The sequence below is a fragment of the Dipteris shenzhenensis genome, chromosome 17, assembly GCF_047967505.1.
Source record: "Dipteris shenzhenensis isolate YYH24624 ecotype China chromosome 17, Dip_SZ_1.0, whole genome shotgun sequence".
NCBI lineage: Eukaryota > Viridiplantae > Streptophyta > Polypodiopsida > Gleicheniales > Dipteridaceae > Dipteris > Dipteris shenzhenensis.
Window position 1 is genome coordinate 41,221,890 of NC_141612.1, and position 14,203 is coordinate 41,236,092.

Below are 14,203 nucleotides of genomic sequence, written 5' to 3' on the forward strand. Positions count from 1 at the left end.
TTGCAAATGTGTGCAATGCATGCAGAATTTGAATCCCGATTGGCCCTTCAATGCGGAAGAGTGCCCTCGTGAGAGTACTTGTTTCTATTTTGGACCTACATGCAAGGTGGGAGAGAGAGGGCGGATGAATGCAATGTGGTAGAGAGAATGCTACGTGAGATTCACAATGAAAGGATGATACCCTTTTATTAATGTCCCTTGAGATCACTCAAGTTCCATCTTCCCATTTACACCTACCCTTAGCCTATGACCCATGCATCTACCATTCAATGCACCTTAATGCACCCTTCCCTTCCTATTGCCCCTAGGACCTAGACACGTGTGTGCACATATTTATTAATAGAATAAGTATCACATGTCCAAATTCGATGCCGTCTGAAGTAGTGGCTCCAGCTCGACTAGTCCTATCTACTGAGATGATCCACCGCCATAACAAATGGGTCGGTGTCCATCATAAATACAAATACATGTTACACCATTGGCGTATAATATATAATAATGTTTGAATGTCTACTAATCATGGATTAGTGATTTCTCTTGTCTTGATAGTATACGAATCAAGCTTCTTCGCCAATCTCACAAGCTGAAAGGTACAAAGATATGGATAGGTGAAGAACTCGCAGAAGCTCAACCGAGCCAAGGTCAAGGCTGCTAGGTAGGGTGGAAAATGGGCTGTATATCGAGAGGGTGTGGCCCTCATCAAGGAATTCAAATCCAATTCAAAAACCCCAAGTCTTAAACTATGGCCACTCATTATTGTCATTGTCAGACTAAATGTAGGTATCTGATAATAATCAGAGTCGCTTTATGCACTCCTTGGGAGCTGCCTTGTGCCCTCCCTAAATGGATGGATTAACTGGGTCTCTCATGGACATTACTAGGATTGCTCCCATATCAAGGGAATGGGAACATTGTTACTTCGATGCATGAGGTTGCCAAGCTCTAAGTTTTCTAGATTGCATGGGAGCTTTGGAGTTGCAAACACTTAGTAGGCCTCTCTGATGTGGAAAAGTATACTTGTGTCAATCCACCACACCGTTACCACTAACCTGCCGCCCTTCACAAGGAAAGGCAGGTCTTTCCTTGGTCAAATATGTCTTTGTGAGGTAGGACAACTAGAAAATGAGAAAACTGAATTGCAGCAGTAGCCTCTTCATGTACCCCAAACTTGCTGTGTCCAAAGGAAGTCTTATAGATATGTTGTGTTTGTATTTCTTGGCCCACCAGTGAGCCACCATGGCAGAGTAGGAGAGACTCACAGGACCTTTTGTTCTCTGGTAAGTTGCTTCAAGAGTACCTGTAATAAGGAATTCCTTATCCGTCACTAAATTGTTGCGTTGGCCAAGTGCACTTCTGAGTCTTGTGGTGTATAGTGTAGTCCTCTTCAATTCTCATTTTCTTGTTGTGTTTTTTGTAGTTGGCATGTTCTTTGGATGTTGAATTTTCCAGTTGAAAAAAATTGCTTTTAAGGTTGCAAAAGTGTTTATGTTGTTATGGTTACAACTATGCATTAATTCAGCTGTCTTGTGTGTACTCAAGGATAGATTATGTGATTGCTTCTTGTTATCACCAAGAGAGGTTTATGAGTTGTGTCTTTGTGGTGAGGTCTCACCTTGTTATTGTTTGAAGAAAATCAGCCAAAATAGTGAAGAGTATAATGTGCATGAACAACACTAGTTTTAGTGCACAAGTTCTCAAGTTTTAGTAGGTTATGGAATTGTGCTATTTTCTTGACAATAATTGCTTTAGATCTTTCTACGTAATTACAGTATCTCAACTGTTGGAAGCTGCAAATGAATGTTGGATGCTAAATTCTGGATCCACAGATGACAACAAACAAAATTTTCTTTTCATAGGGGAAGTGCTTGCAAGGTTTTGCAGGCGTGGGCATGCAGGTAAGCTAGAGGTAAGACTTGTTGTATTCATACCTAAGTTCTCATTACAGTGTATTGTATTGTGTAATAGAAGGGACTTATTTCTCTAATGGATGGCCGCAGCTAGATGAGAACATGCATTGTAATTGGCACATGTTTCTGCAAACTGGAAGGGAAGGCATGCATTCCTCTCTTCTGAATCAAGGAATATAGCAAACAGGCGATGTGTATTGACAGATCTTGATTTATCTATTGAGTTTTACTTTTGAGCACTCTCTCTTTCTTTCCATCTTTTTTTTCCCATGAAAGAGACTTCTATTAAGTATGAAAAAAACCCGTGTGAGCAAGCTCGATGTGGGAATACATCATGGTGGGCATGAGAAAAAACACTCTAGAAGAGTAAAAAGAAACTCAAAAAAAGCTGGAGAGAAACCATGGTTGAGGCTGAAAGTGCCACCTCAACCCTGATGTAGTCTCTGAGAAAAAGGGGGACTCCCTCCATTCCGTATGGAATATACCCCTCCTAGCAGAGGATGCCCGGTAGGAACCCTGCATGCTCTTTCTTTGCATCTTTCACTACCCTAGTTTTAGAACTCTCTCTCTCTCTCTCTCTCTCTCTTGCATGTGCCATAGCTAGGATACAACAACGGACTGCACATACCGACAGCCATCAGTGCTCTATCACAGGTTGTATGCCACCGCAGGCTCGTACATTGGTGGCCCACTCCTAGGCTTGAGGTACCCACCAGTCTCTAAACGACCATCACAGTGTTTCCATCCCCCATCCTCTCGATGAGTTCAGGGATATCTATCTTGTTTTGGTATCGTCATGTTTATGGATTTTTTGGTATTTCGTCATGGATGTTGATGCTTGCTTAGCAGCTCCACCGCTTCAGCTTGTTGTATCGAGCTCTTTCAGTCTCATAGAACCTTTGGTCTTTCGAAGACTTCAAATAATCTCTCTCTCTCTCTCTCTCTCTCTCTCTCTCTCTCTCTCTCTCTCATGTGCCTGCACACACGCTTTCTGTGCAGCTCATCTTTGGGGTAGAGATCATTGGTGCTGTAGCTCTCTTTGTCGCTGATGCAGCTCATCACTGGGGTAGAGATTGTTGTTGTGCAGGACATGTCATCATTGGTCAAGGATGCAGGTAGGAGCTCGTTGTTGGAGTAGAGGTTGTCGCCCATCGCTGCAGTAGAGCTCATTAGGTTGTCACCGTGTAGGACAGGCCGTCGCTCGTTGATGATGCAGATTGCCACTCTAACCCCTTGGTGATGCAGGTCATCACTCAGTCATATCTTAGGTCGTCACTGCACAGTCCAGGTTGTCGCCATGCAGTCCAAGTCGTCACGATGCTAGTCCAGGTCATCGCTATGTCGTAGGTCGATGTGTGTCAGGCTGTGTCATAGATCATCATCATTGTAGTAAGTTGATACTGTCATAGGTCCTCACTGCTGTTTCACAGTTCTCAGTGTGGCCATAGAGCCCCTCTGGCCAAACCAAAGGTCACCACCAAGGTTTTCTTTCGCCTTAACAAGTGCAAATGCTCCTGCTGTAGGGAGGAAGAAGAAAAGGAAGAAAAACGTTAGAGGGGGGGGCAGAGACGAGGCGGAGTGAGGGGGTAAGGATGAAAGAGAAAGGAGGGAGGCAAGGAGGGCGGAAGCCGGAGAAGGAGGGGGGGGACGAGAAGGTGAGGAGCGAGAAAAGGTGAGGGCAAGAGGCGAAGAGGAGGCGGGAGAAGGAAGCCGATGGGGGGGGGGGAGGAGAAAGAAAGAAAGAAGGAAAATTTATTAGAGTCTTCGAAAGACCGATGGGTCTATGAGACTGAAAGAAAACCTGATACAAATCACAATAAGGGCGGAGCTACTAAACGAGCATCATCACCCGTGCTGAGTCCTAAGTCCAGGAGACCGAGATGCATGGCACCCCTTGACAGACGCCAGCATCCCATCACCGGCTATGCACCAGCCAGGGCGACATGACATACGGAGGATTCCGCTTCGCTCCAGTCTTTTTTCTTTTCATTGTCACACCTAGATGTATTTGATTATGTATGATCAGACTTAGGACTCAGCACGGGTGATGATGCAAGACCAGAGCCACCCTGACTCCCGTGGGACGTGTCCCGGGTCTAAACAATGACGGGAGGTCCCCTAGAGTGATCTGTGCGTCCCCTCGATGCCTCGTGTGTCGTGCTGTGATCGTCGTCGGTCGGGGTCTCTGTCACGTTTGCAGCTAGAGACTGGACGATCAATATCACTTGATGGGAAGAACTCTGTGATCCTTCTCTGAGAGGTGTCTGGTGGTGTGGCCAAGCCCCGTCGCTTGAGTAAGTACTCTCTGTGTCGGACCCCCTCATGAATGAAGGCTGCCAGGCATCTCTGATTTGGATAGGCGAGGAATTTGGAAAGGAGCCCAAAGCCATCTCTGAAGAGATAGTGGTAGCGACCTCGGATCTCGTAGTACACTGGGCACCTAAAAATAAAATGCTCCTCTGACTCAACCTCCTGACAGTCGCACAATGTGCATATGCGATGCTCCCTAGGGATCCCCTTTGCTATGCCGCTCTCTATGCGGAGGCGGTGTGATGATACCCGAAACTGTCCGATGGAGATCCGTAGTGAGGCGCTCAGTGTACCCCGGTGGTGTAATGAATCCCTCCTCCGAAATACGAAGACAGTGATCTCTGTAGAAGCTCAGCTTCACTGGAAGCTCCCTCGGCTCCAACCAGGTCCTAAAGGTGTATAGCTGCAGGAGATCCTCTCGAATGACCTAGTTGGTGTGTGGCCCGATTGGGATGGTGGGTGGGAGTATTGGAGGGACATCCAAACAGTAGGTATCCTATCGATGTGAAACCCCAGTCTCACAAACCATCTGTGAGTCCGTGCATACCAGCCTCGCTCGTCTCCCTCTGCTGCCAATCTCATGGAGGAATCGAGAGCCAACCATGGCAACCTCTGTCTCCCTGATGTGCAATCCCCATATGATCTAACCCGGTGTAGATATGTGATGCTCTGAAAGGCTACATCTAGCTGGAGTGGAGAAGCACCAAACTCGGCTTGAATGATATGATGTGGTACAGATGGTTTCCCCCAGATCATCCGTGAGAGCATAAGGATCTGCACGCGCTCCACCCGTGTCCACTCTATATCTGACATGTCAGGTCCCCAACAAGGGCTGCCATACATACCGGCTAGTCGGACCAAGGAGTCGAAGAGAAGAGCCTTGTCCGAGGATCCTGGAAGTGGGAGTGGAAGCACTGTCTCTCTAGCCGAGCCAGTGAGGCGTATCCCCTGCTCAGTCTGGCCTACATCGCTGGTCTCATCGTGAAGATCGGGCCGAAGAAGATGATCCCCAAGTAAGTGTATGAGGATACGATCTCAACTGGTGACCCACCGAAAGTGAATTGCTTCCGATGCATGTTTGCTCGAGAGGTGTTAAAGATCATGACCTTGGTCTTGCCAAGGTTGACCTCCAAATCATGGAATAAACAAAAAGCTTGCAGTACGTCCAGGTGTCGCTAGAGGCCCTTGAGTGTGGACGACAAGAGCGCCACGTCATCTGCATAAAGAAGAATCCTGGTGATGATCCCGGCAAGTGAGCAACCGGTCCCTCCGGAAGACCCCATGAAAGTCTCAAGCTCATCGATGTCGAGGCCAAACAGGGTTGGTGATAAGGGACAACCTTGTTTGACTCCTATGGTGCTCAAGATCTCATCTGTCCAACATGCGCCTGTCCGAACTCTGCCTGAGACTCTCATAAAGTGCCATGATTGCTCAGATGATCTCCTGGTCAAATCCCGGTGCTTGTAGGCGTGCGATGAGTCGAGCTCGAGGTACTGTGTCAAAGGCTTTGCGGAAATCCACAAAGCAACAATAAACCCTCTCCTTCCGTGATCTGGCCTCCTCTATGACACTCTTGAGTGTGAGTATGTGATCCATAGTCCCATGGTCTCGCCTGAAACCAGCCTGACCCTCTGCTTTGAACCTCTCCTTCCGTGATCTGGCCTCCTCTATGACACTCTTGAGTGTGAGTATGTGATCCATAGTCCCATGGTCTCGCCTGAAACCGGCCAGACCCTCTACTCTGAGCCCTCTCATCTTTGCGGACAGGTTGACCGATGCATCCAATACTGCTGCATAGATCTTGGACATCACATGTCCAATCATGATAGTCCTGTAGTTACTCGGGTCCATGGGATCCCGTGCCTTGTGGATGGGGGTGATGGTGTTGAGTGTCCAAGTGCGAAGGAAGCCAAGGCAAACAGCGTCATTGAATAGCTTTGCTAGGATCGGGGCTAACGTGTTGATCCCATATGCAACAAACTCAATGCATAGTCCCTCATGGTCCTTAGCTGACCATTGTGCAGTTTCAATGTCGCGTCCTTAACTCCCCCTCTGGTGAACAACGTGCAAGTGGTGGGGCAAGGTGTGTGTATGAGATCTGGAGTAGGCTAGTGTGGGACATCATAAAGATGGCGTGCATACGTATGCCAAACTCTCGTGTCCGTGAGGGGTGATGGAGACCTACGCTCAAGGAATCTCTGCCAAAATTCCTTAGAGTTGTTGCTGTACAAGATGTTCAGTAGCTCCTCCTCATTTCGACGAAGAAATGCCTGCTTCTTCTGACGTACGAGACGTCAGTACTTTCGTACCGTGTCTGGTGTGTTCAAGAGGTGACACCTGGTGTCAAGTTGGAGTTGTCGGCGAAAAGCCTTGCACTCCGCATCGTACTCGTTGTTGCAAGGTATAGAACCAAGTGGTGGTGGTCTAGTGGACTGTGTGGTGTGGGGAAAGACTTGGAGGGCAGCCTCGTGGAGTGTGCGACTAATCAGGGCAGCACGGTCCTCTATGAGTGGTATGTGATCAATGTAGGTTAGGAGTCTATTTAGGCATCCAGAGTAGGCAGGGGAGAGGCTGTGATCAAAGTGTATGTCGTGGTAGGTGTCGTGCGTCATATGTGGTGTGTGTGGTGTGGCTAAGCGTGAGGTGGCGATGGTGAAGAATAGATATGTGTGATTAGCTCCTGGAGGGAGTGGTGCTACGGTGAAGTCGCTGATACGTGAGGTGAAGGTAGGGGATCCCATGATGTAATCTACTACACTAGTGCCCCCCCCATGTGGGAAACAAGTAAAACCACCTGAGGAGGGCCATAGGTCAAGCTTGTTATAGATGATGAGATCATGCATCCTGTCTAGGTTAAGGAGCGCGTGTCCATATGGTGTAACAGGCCTGTGTTGGTCCGATGAGATCCTGGTCATACCTGCTCCGTCTAGGTCCATGTCTGGTAGCATGATAGAGTCGTCTCGGAAGTCCAGGAGTGGTGCCTGGCGCGTGCTCGTCCTGGCATTGAAGTCCCCAACAAGGAGAACTTCCCCATGAGCTGAAAGGTCCAAGATATCCGGATGTAAGGGTGCATATGGCTATGTCTCACCCTCCTCTCGCGCAACTCTGGCGAAGTGGGATGTGTCCAGCGGGAAGTAGCATATTGCTATGAAAGGTCACGAGTGGCCGTGCATCGGATCCGGATCCACATGAATCAGGAGTTTGCGTCCTTCCTCTCAACAGAGATGGCTCCAATGAGGGAAGACCTGTACAATAATCTCAAACTCCTCCTGTATCCCTCATCTCATCCCTGAAGGCTGACTCCCATGTGTAGCCATTGACTATCGGTAGTGGACGCTCTGGGCTCTGGTGTGTCTCCGTGTAAAAGACTATGTCTCGTCCTGTGTAAGATTCCAAGAAGTTCCTTGGGTGTGACCATAAGGTACCATTATAGTTCTAAATGGTGCAGGCTAGGGTCTCGAAAACCTGAGTCTCATAGGCCCCGTCCTCCTAGGGGGCCTGGGTGGGAGCCCCCGGTCAACAACCTACCATCTTGGACCACGACACATTTCCCCTCCTTGCAGGAAACATCCCGCTACTGGAGAAGAACTCATCGCTCCTCAATCTGTAGTGGTGTCAAATCCTCATCCATGGACAGGGTGGAATGCTCTTGTAGAAGGAGGCGGAGACGGCAGAGGGGGAGGAGGTAGGGGCGGCAGAAGGCGGTAGGAGGCGGAGAAGGCGGCGGGGGGAGGTGGTAGAGGCGGCGGAAGGGGGCAGGGAGAGGCAGCGGGGGAGGCAGAAGAAACAGCGGGGAGGGGAGGAGGAGGGGGAGCAGGGAAGCGGAGAGGGAAGGGGGGGGGGGCAGCGCGGGGAGACGAGGTGGGGCGCAGGGAGATGAGGCAAGGGGAGATGGGGAGGGGGGCCAGAGAGGTAGCGGAGGAGGTAGAGGGAAGAGGCGGCGAGGGGGAGCGATGGCGGAGGAGGTGGAAGGGGCTGCAGGAAGGAGGAGATGTCGGGAGGGGGGCAGCGGGAGCAGCCAGGTCCTATATGTTTTTGGTATTCCATATTGATGTTCTCAGAAAACCCTATATTTCTGGGACTTCATTCCTTTCATGCTCCCGTGTCTTCAAAGCTATAAATATGTATGTTTCTGATATTTCCTCTTCCACTGTGATGGCCTCGTCCAAGGACCATCTTCCCACATCCCATATTTTGATCCTGAGGGCCTCGAGTCCCTATGTGTGCTTGTCTCCCCCTTTGCCTCTTTCTATGATGATAAATCTTCCATCCTTCATGTATGCATTCTTCCCCTCCTTTTTTGCGATTTCTGAGTGCCTCGGACCTCTAGGTCCTTGAGCTTTTAGGCATATTGCCTCCTTGTAAGGTCCTCATTTACCCATCTTGAGTGCCTCTTGAGGTGGTCCTTAGGTTTCAGCACTTTAAGGCAGGATTGTATGTCCTGAAATTGGACAATCATTTGTCTTGGCTTGTCCAAAGGCATCCTGCCATTGTATTGCTAAGATGTGCATTGTCTTTTTGGAAGACAGGGCTGATGACTTTTTCCGTGTCCTCATCCTCACTCTCTTCTATCCCCACAATTCGGAGGTTGAGGGCCTTATCTTGCTGCTCCTTCCATTCTCTTAGCGTGAAGGTTAGTTCATTCATTTTGTTGTTGACTAAATCGTCAATGGTGGTGATGATATCTTGTGGTTTTGGCATTTGCATCTGAGCCATTGCCCCCTACATTGTTTGCTCAAGCATTTTCTATTCTATTTTCTGTACCATTTTGCTGACCTAGGCATAACCCGTCTACATTTTTCTTTCCATTGCTAGGATCTTCTCGGGTAGCTTACTTATGCTGTCCTTCAAATGATTGACCTCTTTGACTAACAGGGTTCATTCTGCAATTTAACCATTGCATCATACAAATTTATATAGGGCAAAAGAGCACCCTCGGATCCCACGGCCGTTAAGGTTCTTCTTTCCCTAGCTGACAAGCAACAGGTACAGCAGGCAGTTCAGTCCCTCTAGGATAAGGCGCTTGTGGGCAGAATTGTGGACCTCACGCCTACACGGAGACAGGTGCGAGAGTGGATCCAGGTGAGTTTGGCATTAGATCCGACCACATCCAGGAGGTCACCATCTATGGACGAGGCATTTTCCTCATCTAGCTGAGCTCCCCCGACACTGTCTCGACACTTGTGGAGTAGAGCCCCACCCTCCTCGGCCCACATCTTGTGTAGCTCTTTCCTTGGTATCATGGGTTCATAGTGGAGGACATGGATAAGACACACCATGTTCCATGTTTCCCGGTTACACTTTGCTTCCCAGGGCTCCCCAAGGAGTATCGAGCCATCCTCCCTTCCATTGGTCAGGCATTTGGCATAGTGCTCGAGTCCCCGCCAGAGTTGGCCGCCTCAGTTTTAGCAGATGATGGAGTCCCTAGGATCAGACCGGTGGTTGAGAGCCCAGAGTCCCTCCCAGAGTTGATCCTTCTCGAGACCCTTGAAGGGGGCACACTTCGCCAGAGGGTGGAGATTTCTAGGTTACCAGGCCAGTATCTTCGGTGCAGACAAATGGGTCACGTCGCCAGAGATTGCCCTTGTGGCCTCCCTCGTGCGCCTCTCCTCCCCCTCCGCATAGTAGACAGAGTTAGCAGGCCCAGGCTCAGCGTCCTCTCAGGCAGGAGCAACAGGAGTCTCATACCCCTTGGGTTACCCCCTCAGAAGGGAACTGGACCCAAGTTAAAAAGAAAAAGAACCCAAGCAAGCAAGCCCGCAAGCGCCGCAGGCAGAGTGCCAATGGCAAAGAGGGACAGGATTGATCGAGAGGCCCCGAAGGAGGAACAGCAGGACCAACCTCTTCCAGCGGCAGGGGCCACCGCCCATCCAGACGGTCCTCTAGCTTCAGAGGTTCAGCCTCCGATTCCACCCTTTCAGCAGCAGCAAGCCTTAGGAGCTCTAGATGCGGCGCTGGCGGAAGCCGTAGACGCTAGCCCGATAGGGGCCGCGGAGGAGCCGATCCAGAGCCCCAATGAGCTTGACTAGCAGGGGGGGTCCTTGTCCCTCCTCCTTCCCCTCCTCCCCCTCCCCCGCCCCCCCGAGACCCTTCCCCCTCTTCTTCTTCACTTCCCCCTTCCCCTCCAGGGTTCCCCCCGTCCCCTCCCCCCCCCCCCCCCCCAGCCCCCCTTCCTATAGTCACCCTCATCACCCGTCCCCCTCTCTCTATCCCCCGCGTCCCCAGCGCTCCCTCTCATGCTGTCCTCCTCTCCACTTCAGCAACAGGTTCTTCCGCTTCGACACCCCTACCAGCTGGCAAGGGAACGATGACGTCCCCTTCTACCTCCTCATCGCAGCAGCAGGTCCGTTCAGGGAGGGATCCTGAGGGACGAGGCTCGTCTTCCTAGTCAGCGGCCCCAACCTCTAGCTTGGGCATCCCTTACCGCGGGACTTCTGGAGGTTAGGACCTTGGAACTATCTGGAGGTTCCGGACTCTTATCCTCTACCATTGGAGGTAACGCTCATGGTCCTTCAGCCTCAAAAGGGGGGTTTGATCAGTGCAGTGTGATTTTCGACACACCCTGTTTGGAGATTTTCGTTTGTCTCCTAGGGGTGGAGAAATGGTCCTCGGAGATGTACGATGCTATTTTGGGGAATCAGATTACACTCATGATGGATGAGTGGATGGGGCCACATGGACTAGACCTTTGGTACGTCCATGGTGCGGAGGTGAACTTTCAGTTGAGCTTCACGTGCGAGGAGCCGGTGTGTGGTTTGGCGACAGGAGTTATCAGATTGCTGCTGGAGGCAAAGGTCAAGCAGACACACTTCTGGCCCCTCCAGAAGTGTGCGGAGCAATTCGGGGTGGAAGCCTCCTTTATGATGAAGTGGGCACGGAAGATTGGTATTGAGCCGGTATCCACACTAGTACAGCGACACACAGATACTGACTACTCGCCCTCTAAACCCCCGGCAAAATCATACAAAGCAGTCTTTCTGGGAAAGGCACCCACTCATAGGAGAGCCTTGTTCCCGACTCCCCCGTCCTCATGAGCTGGACCATAGTGAGTTGGAACGTACACAGTCTTCACGACCGTGTTTGTAGCTAGCCGCAGTACCTGATACTCCGGCAGGAGTTGCAGAGGACAGTGGTAGGATGGGCAGTGGACATCCTTATGATTCAGGAGCACATGTTTTCAGCAGCAGACATCAAACGACGCCATCACCTTCTCCCAGGGAGAGGTCCAGAGGAGTGGTCCCCTGCGGTAGGACAGAGTGGAGGGGTCTGCATCTCAATCTCACAGACTTTGGCACCAGAGGTCTACGATCAGGGCGAGCTCATTCTAGGACGGGCAGTTTGGATGGGCGAGCTCATTCTAGGACGGGCAGTTTGGACGGGAGAGTCGAGGATCGGGATCCTGAACCTGTATGCCCCAGTGTGCAGACAACACCGCCCAGCCTTTTGGAGGAGGCTGTTAGAGTGTCTTCCGGATGTAGACTCCTAGATTGTTGGAGGTGACTTCAACAACTTGGAGTTTGGGGAAGACAAGCAGGGCGGAGCGTCTTCGCTAGCTGTATAGTCCCCCCACTTGGTTGTTAGCCCCATTTCTAGAGATCCCCTAGGCAGTGAGCTGGGTTTCTCTAGAACAGGCCGGTTTTTCTTTTTCTGGTTCTTTCCATACTCATACTCAGCACCTTCGGGGCTGCTGTCTTGTATGAAAATCTTTCAAGCATTAATAGAAGGTTGCTTTCTTTGAAAAAAAAAACAAAAACAAAAACATATAGGAGGGCAGGGATTTGGTGGGCATACTACATCAGCACTGCATGGGGACAAACAGCCAAGATCGTAAAGGAGAACAAGATCATAAAGGACGATCTTCATGGACAAAGGTAAAATCCCCTTTCCAAACCATCGCCTTTTTCCATGCAATGATCAATAGACCTGTGGCCCAAATCGTTAACATTATCTTTGGGCAAATATAGGTCATCTTTGGTCAAATATAGGTCATCTTTGGTCAAATAGCTATTGATATCATAAAATCAATTTTTTAAATTACAATAGTTCCTCACAAGTAGACACGCTCAAAACCTCCAACACCAATGTACGAATGGATTATTGCAAGGTGTCATCACAATGGAGGAAAGAGGATGGAAGAAATAGAAGAGGATAGTGAGGAAAGGAGGGGCTGGAAAAGGGCATCAAGAGACACGGAAGAAATCACCCACATGAGGAGACAACTTCTCACCCTATGCGGATGTTTGGGACTGCAGATATGTGATGGTACCCCCTTTGCGAAAACAGATGGACTTCACATTTAAAGGGGAGCCTTTGTACAAAGTCACTACATACAAACACCCAAGAGTTAGAATTTTAAGATTATTACAAGTGGAATGCATGCATGGAAAGGAGAATATTGGGAGGTTGAAAGCTTTATACTGCTTCCAAAATAAGTGGAAGAAGGCACACCTATGGAACTGGGAAATGAGAAGGTTTCTATACGCCATGTGAAGGAACCAGGGAAATGGGGCACATAACAACTTGATGTGATTGATAGATAACATGAAGTACAATGCCCATTTTATAGGCCGGGAAGCCTCATCTTCTGACATCACAGGTGAGATCACTAGCCTCCACCTCACACACCTAACTCACCTAACTCTAGGACTCTAGGACACCTTCACACCTACACAACTGTAGGACACCCTCACACTTGACTTTATATTCTAACACCCCCCCATGAAGGAAAGGTGAGGGACTACTCGAATGGAACCAAGAACAGAACATGACAATGACGGAGTCTGCTAATCTGTGCAATGTCTGAACTAGACATGGCTGCCATGCCAACTCAGAGGCTGAAGTTTGAGCATGGTTCAGAGATCGGACTCAGCACTCTCATGGCTTTACGTCCCAACATAACTCAAAGGCTCATGTCTCAACATGGATGCATGACCAACTCAGTGGTCTAGACAGCTAGAGCAAAATGAGATCCTATCAAAAGCCAATACATGGCTCCCACAGTACATCCCCCTCCTGACTCCATAACAGAATGGTGGGGAGTCAGACACGAAAAAACAAGAAAGATTACAACATTTTAGGAGGACACTCCAAGGCTGTGAACCTTTATTGACTCAATGACACATGACTCATCATTACAAGCATTTTGGGGAACTACCCAGGGTAGAGTACCCAAGCACATCAAGCTTATGTAGGAAAATAAATAGATCTCCCATAGATCTCCCCAGCTAGAAGATGTTCCCTCTGCAGCTGTCGCACACAAGTGTGCACATTCCTGCATGTCGATGAAGGTGTTGATGAAGTCCTTGGCAAGAATGCCCTCGAAGGATATGTCGGTGAAATCCATGGGAGCAGCTACGGAGGGCAATCAGCCCATGACTCTCAAAACGTTGAGTGGAGAGGAACCAATATCAGAGTAGAAGACCTTAATTTGGGTCAATCTTAGCAAAATCCCCAAATGTTTACATGATACAGGATTCAATTCTGATTAGGAAGAATGAAATTCAGAAAAGCCCCAAAATTTTGAGGAGCTAGTGCATCAAATGTGTCATCAAAAAGAGGAGAAGAGGGCAAAATCAAGAAGAGAGAAGCTGAAGGTAATCAACTTCAACTGGGTGACATTTTAAGCTTTCAAGGGGGAGCTTCAATCCCAGCGGCGCATCTTCAACTTCGTGTATGAATGTTTTCTCCTGCATGGTATCTGAAATGTACGCTGATATCTAGAGGTGGAGTACGCTGATAACCTGTAGAACTTGTGCTGGAAATTGTGCAAAAAAATGAGTACGCTGCCCACAAAGCAATTGCTGCTGCATCTGCTATGATAAGGAGCGCCTTGTTCTGATTGACGATGCAGATTACTAGAGCAGAGATAGATGTGCTTTGCGATTGCAATCCATCTTTATTCTGCTGTCCACGCTCGTCCGATGATCAATAGCGATGACCCAACATCAAGCATGCCGTCTGAGCTTCCCATATCTAGCCTTGAGCAG

General features: G+C 49.3%; 1 protein-coding gene across 2 annotated transcripts in view; it reads left to right on the top strand.

The window, feature by feature from the left end:
* Positions 1–14,203, top strand: part of EMB2423 (telomere length regulation TEL2 family protein) — a 95,718-nt gene that overhangs the window by 17,058 nt on the left and 64,457 nt on the right. For both annotated transcript variants that reach the window (XM_087388630.1, XM_087388631.1), the window contains exon 6: positions 1,750–1,895. In XM_087388630.1, the coding sequence (XP_087244756.1) occupies positions 1,750–1,895 (146 nt within the window). The remainder of the gene's footprint in view (positions 1–1,749; positions 1,896–14,203) is intronic.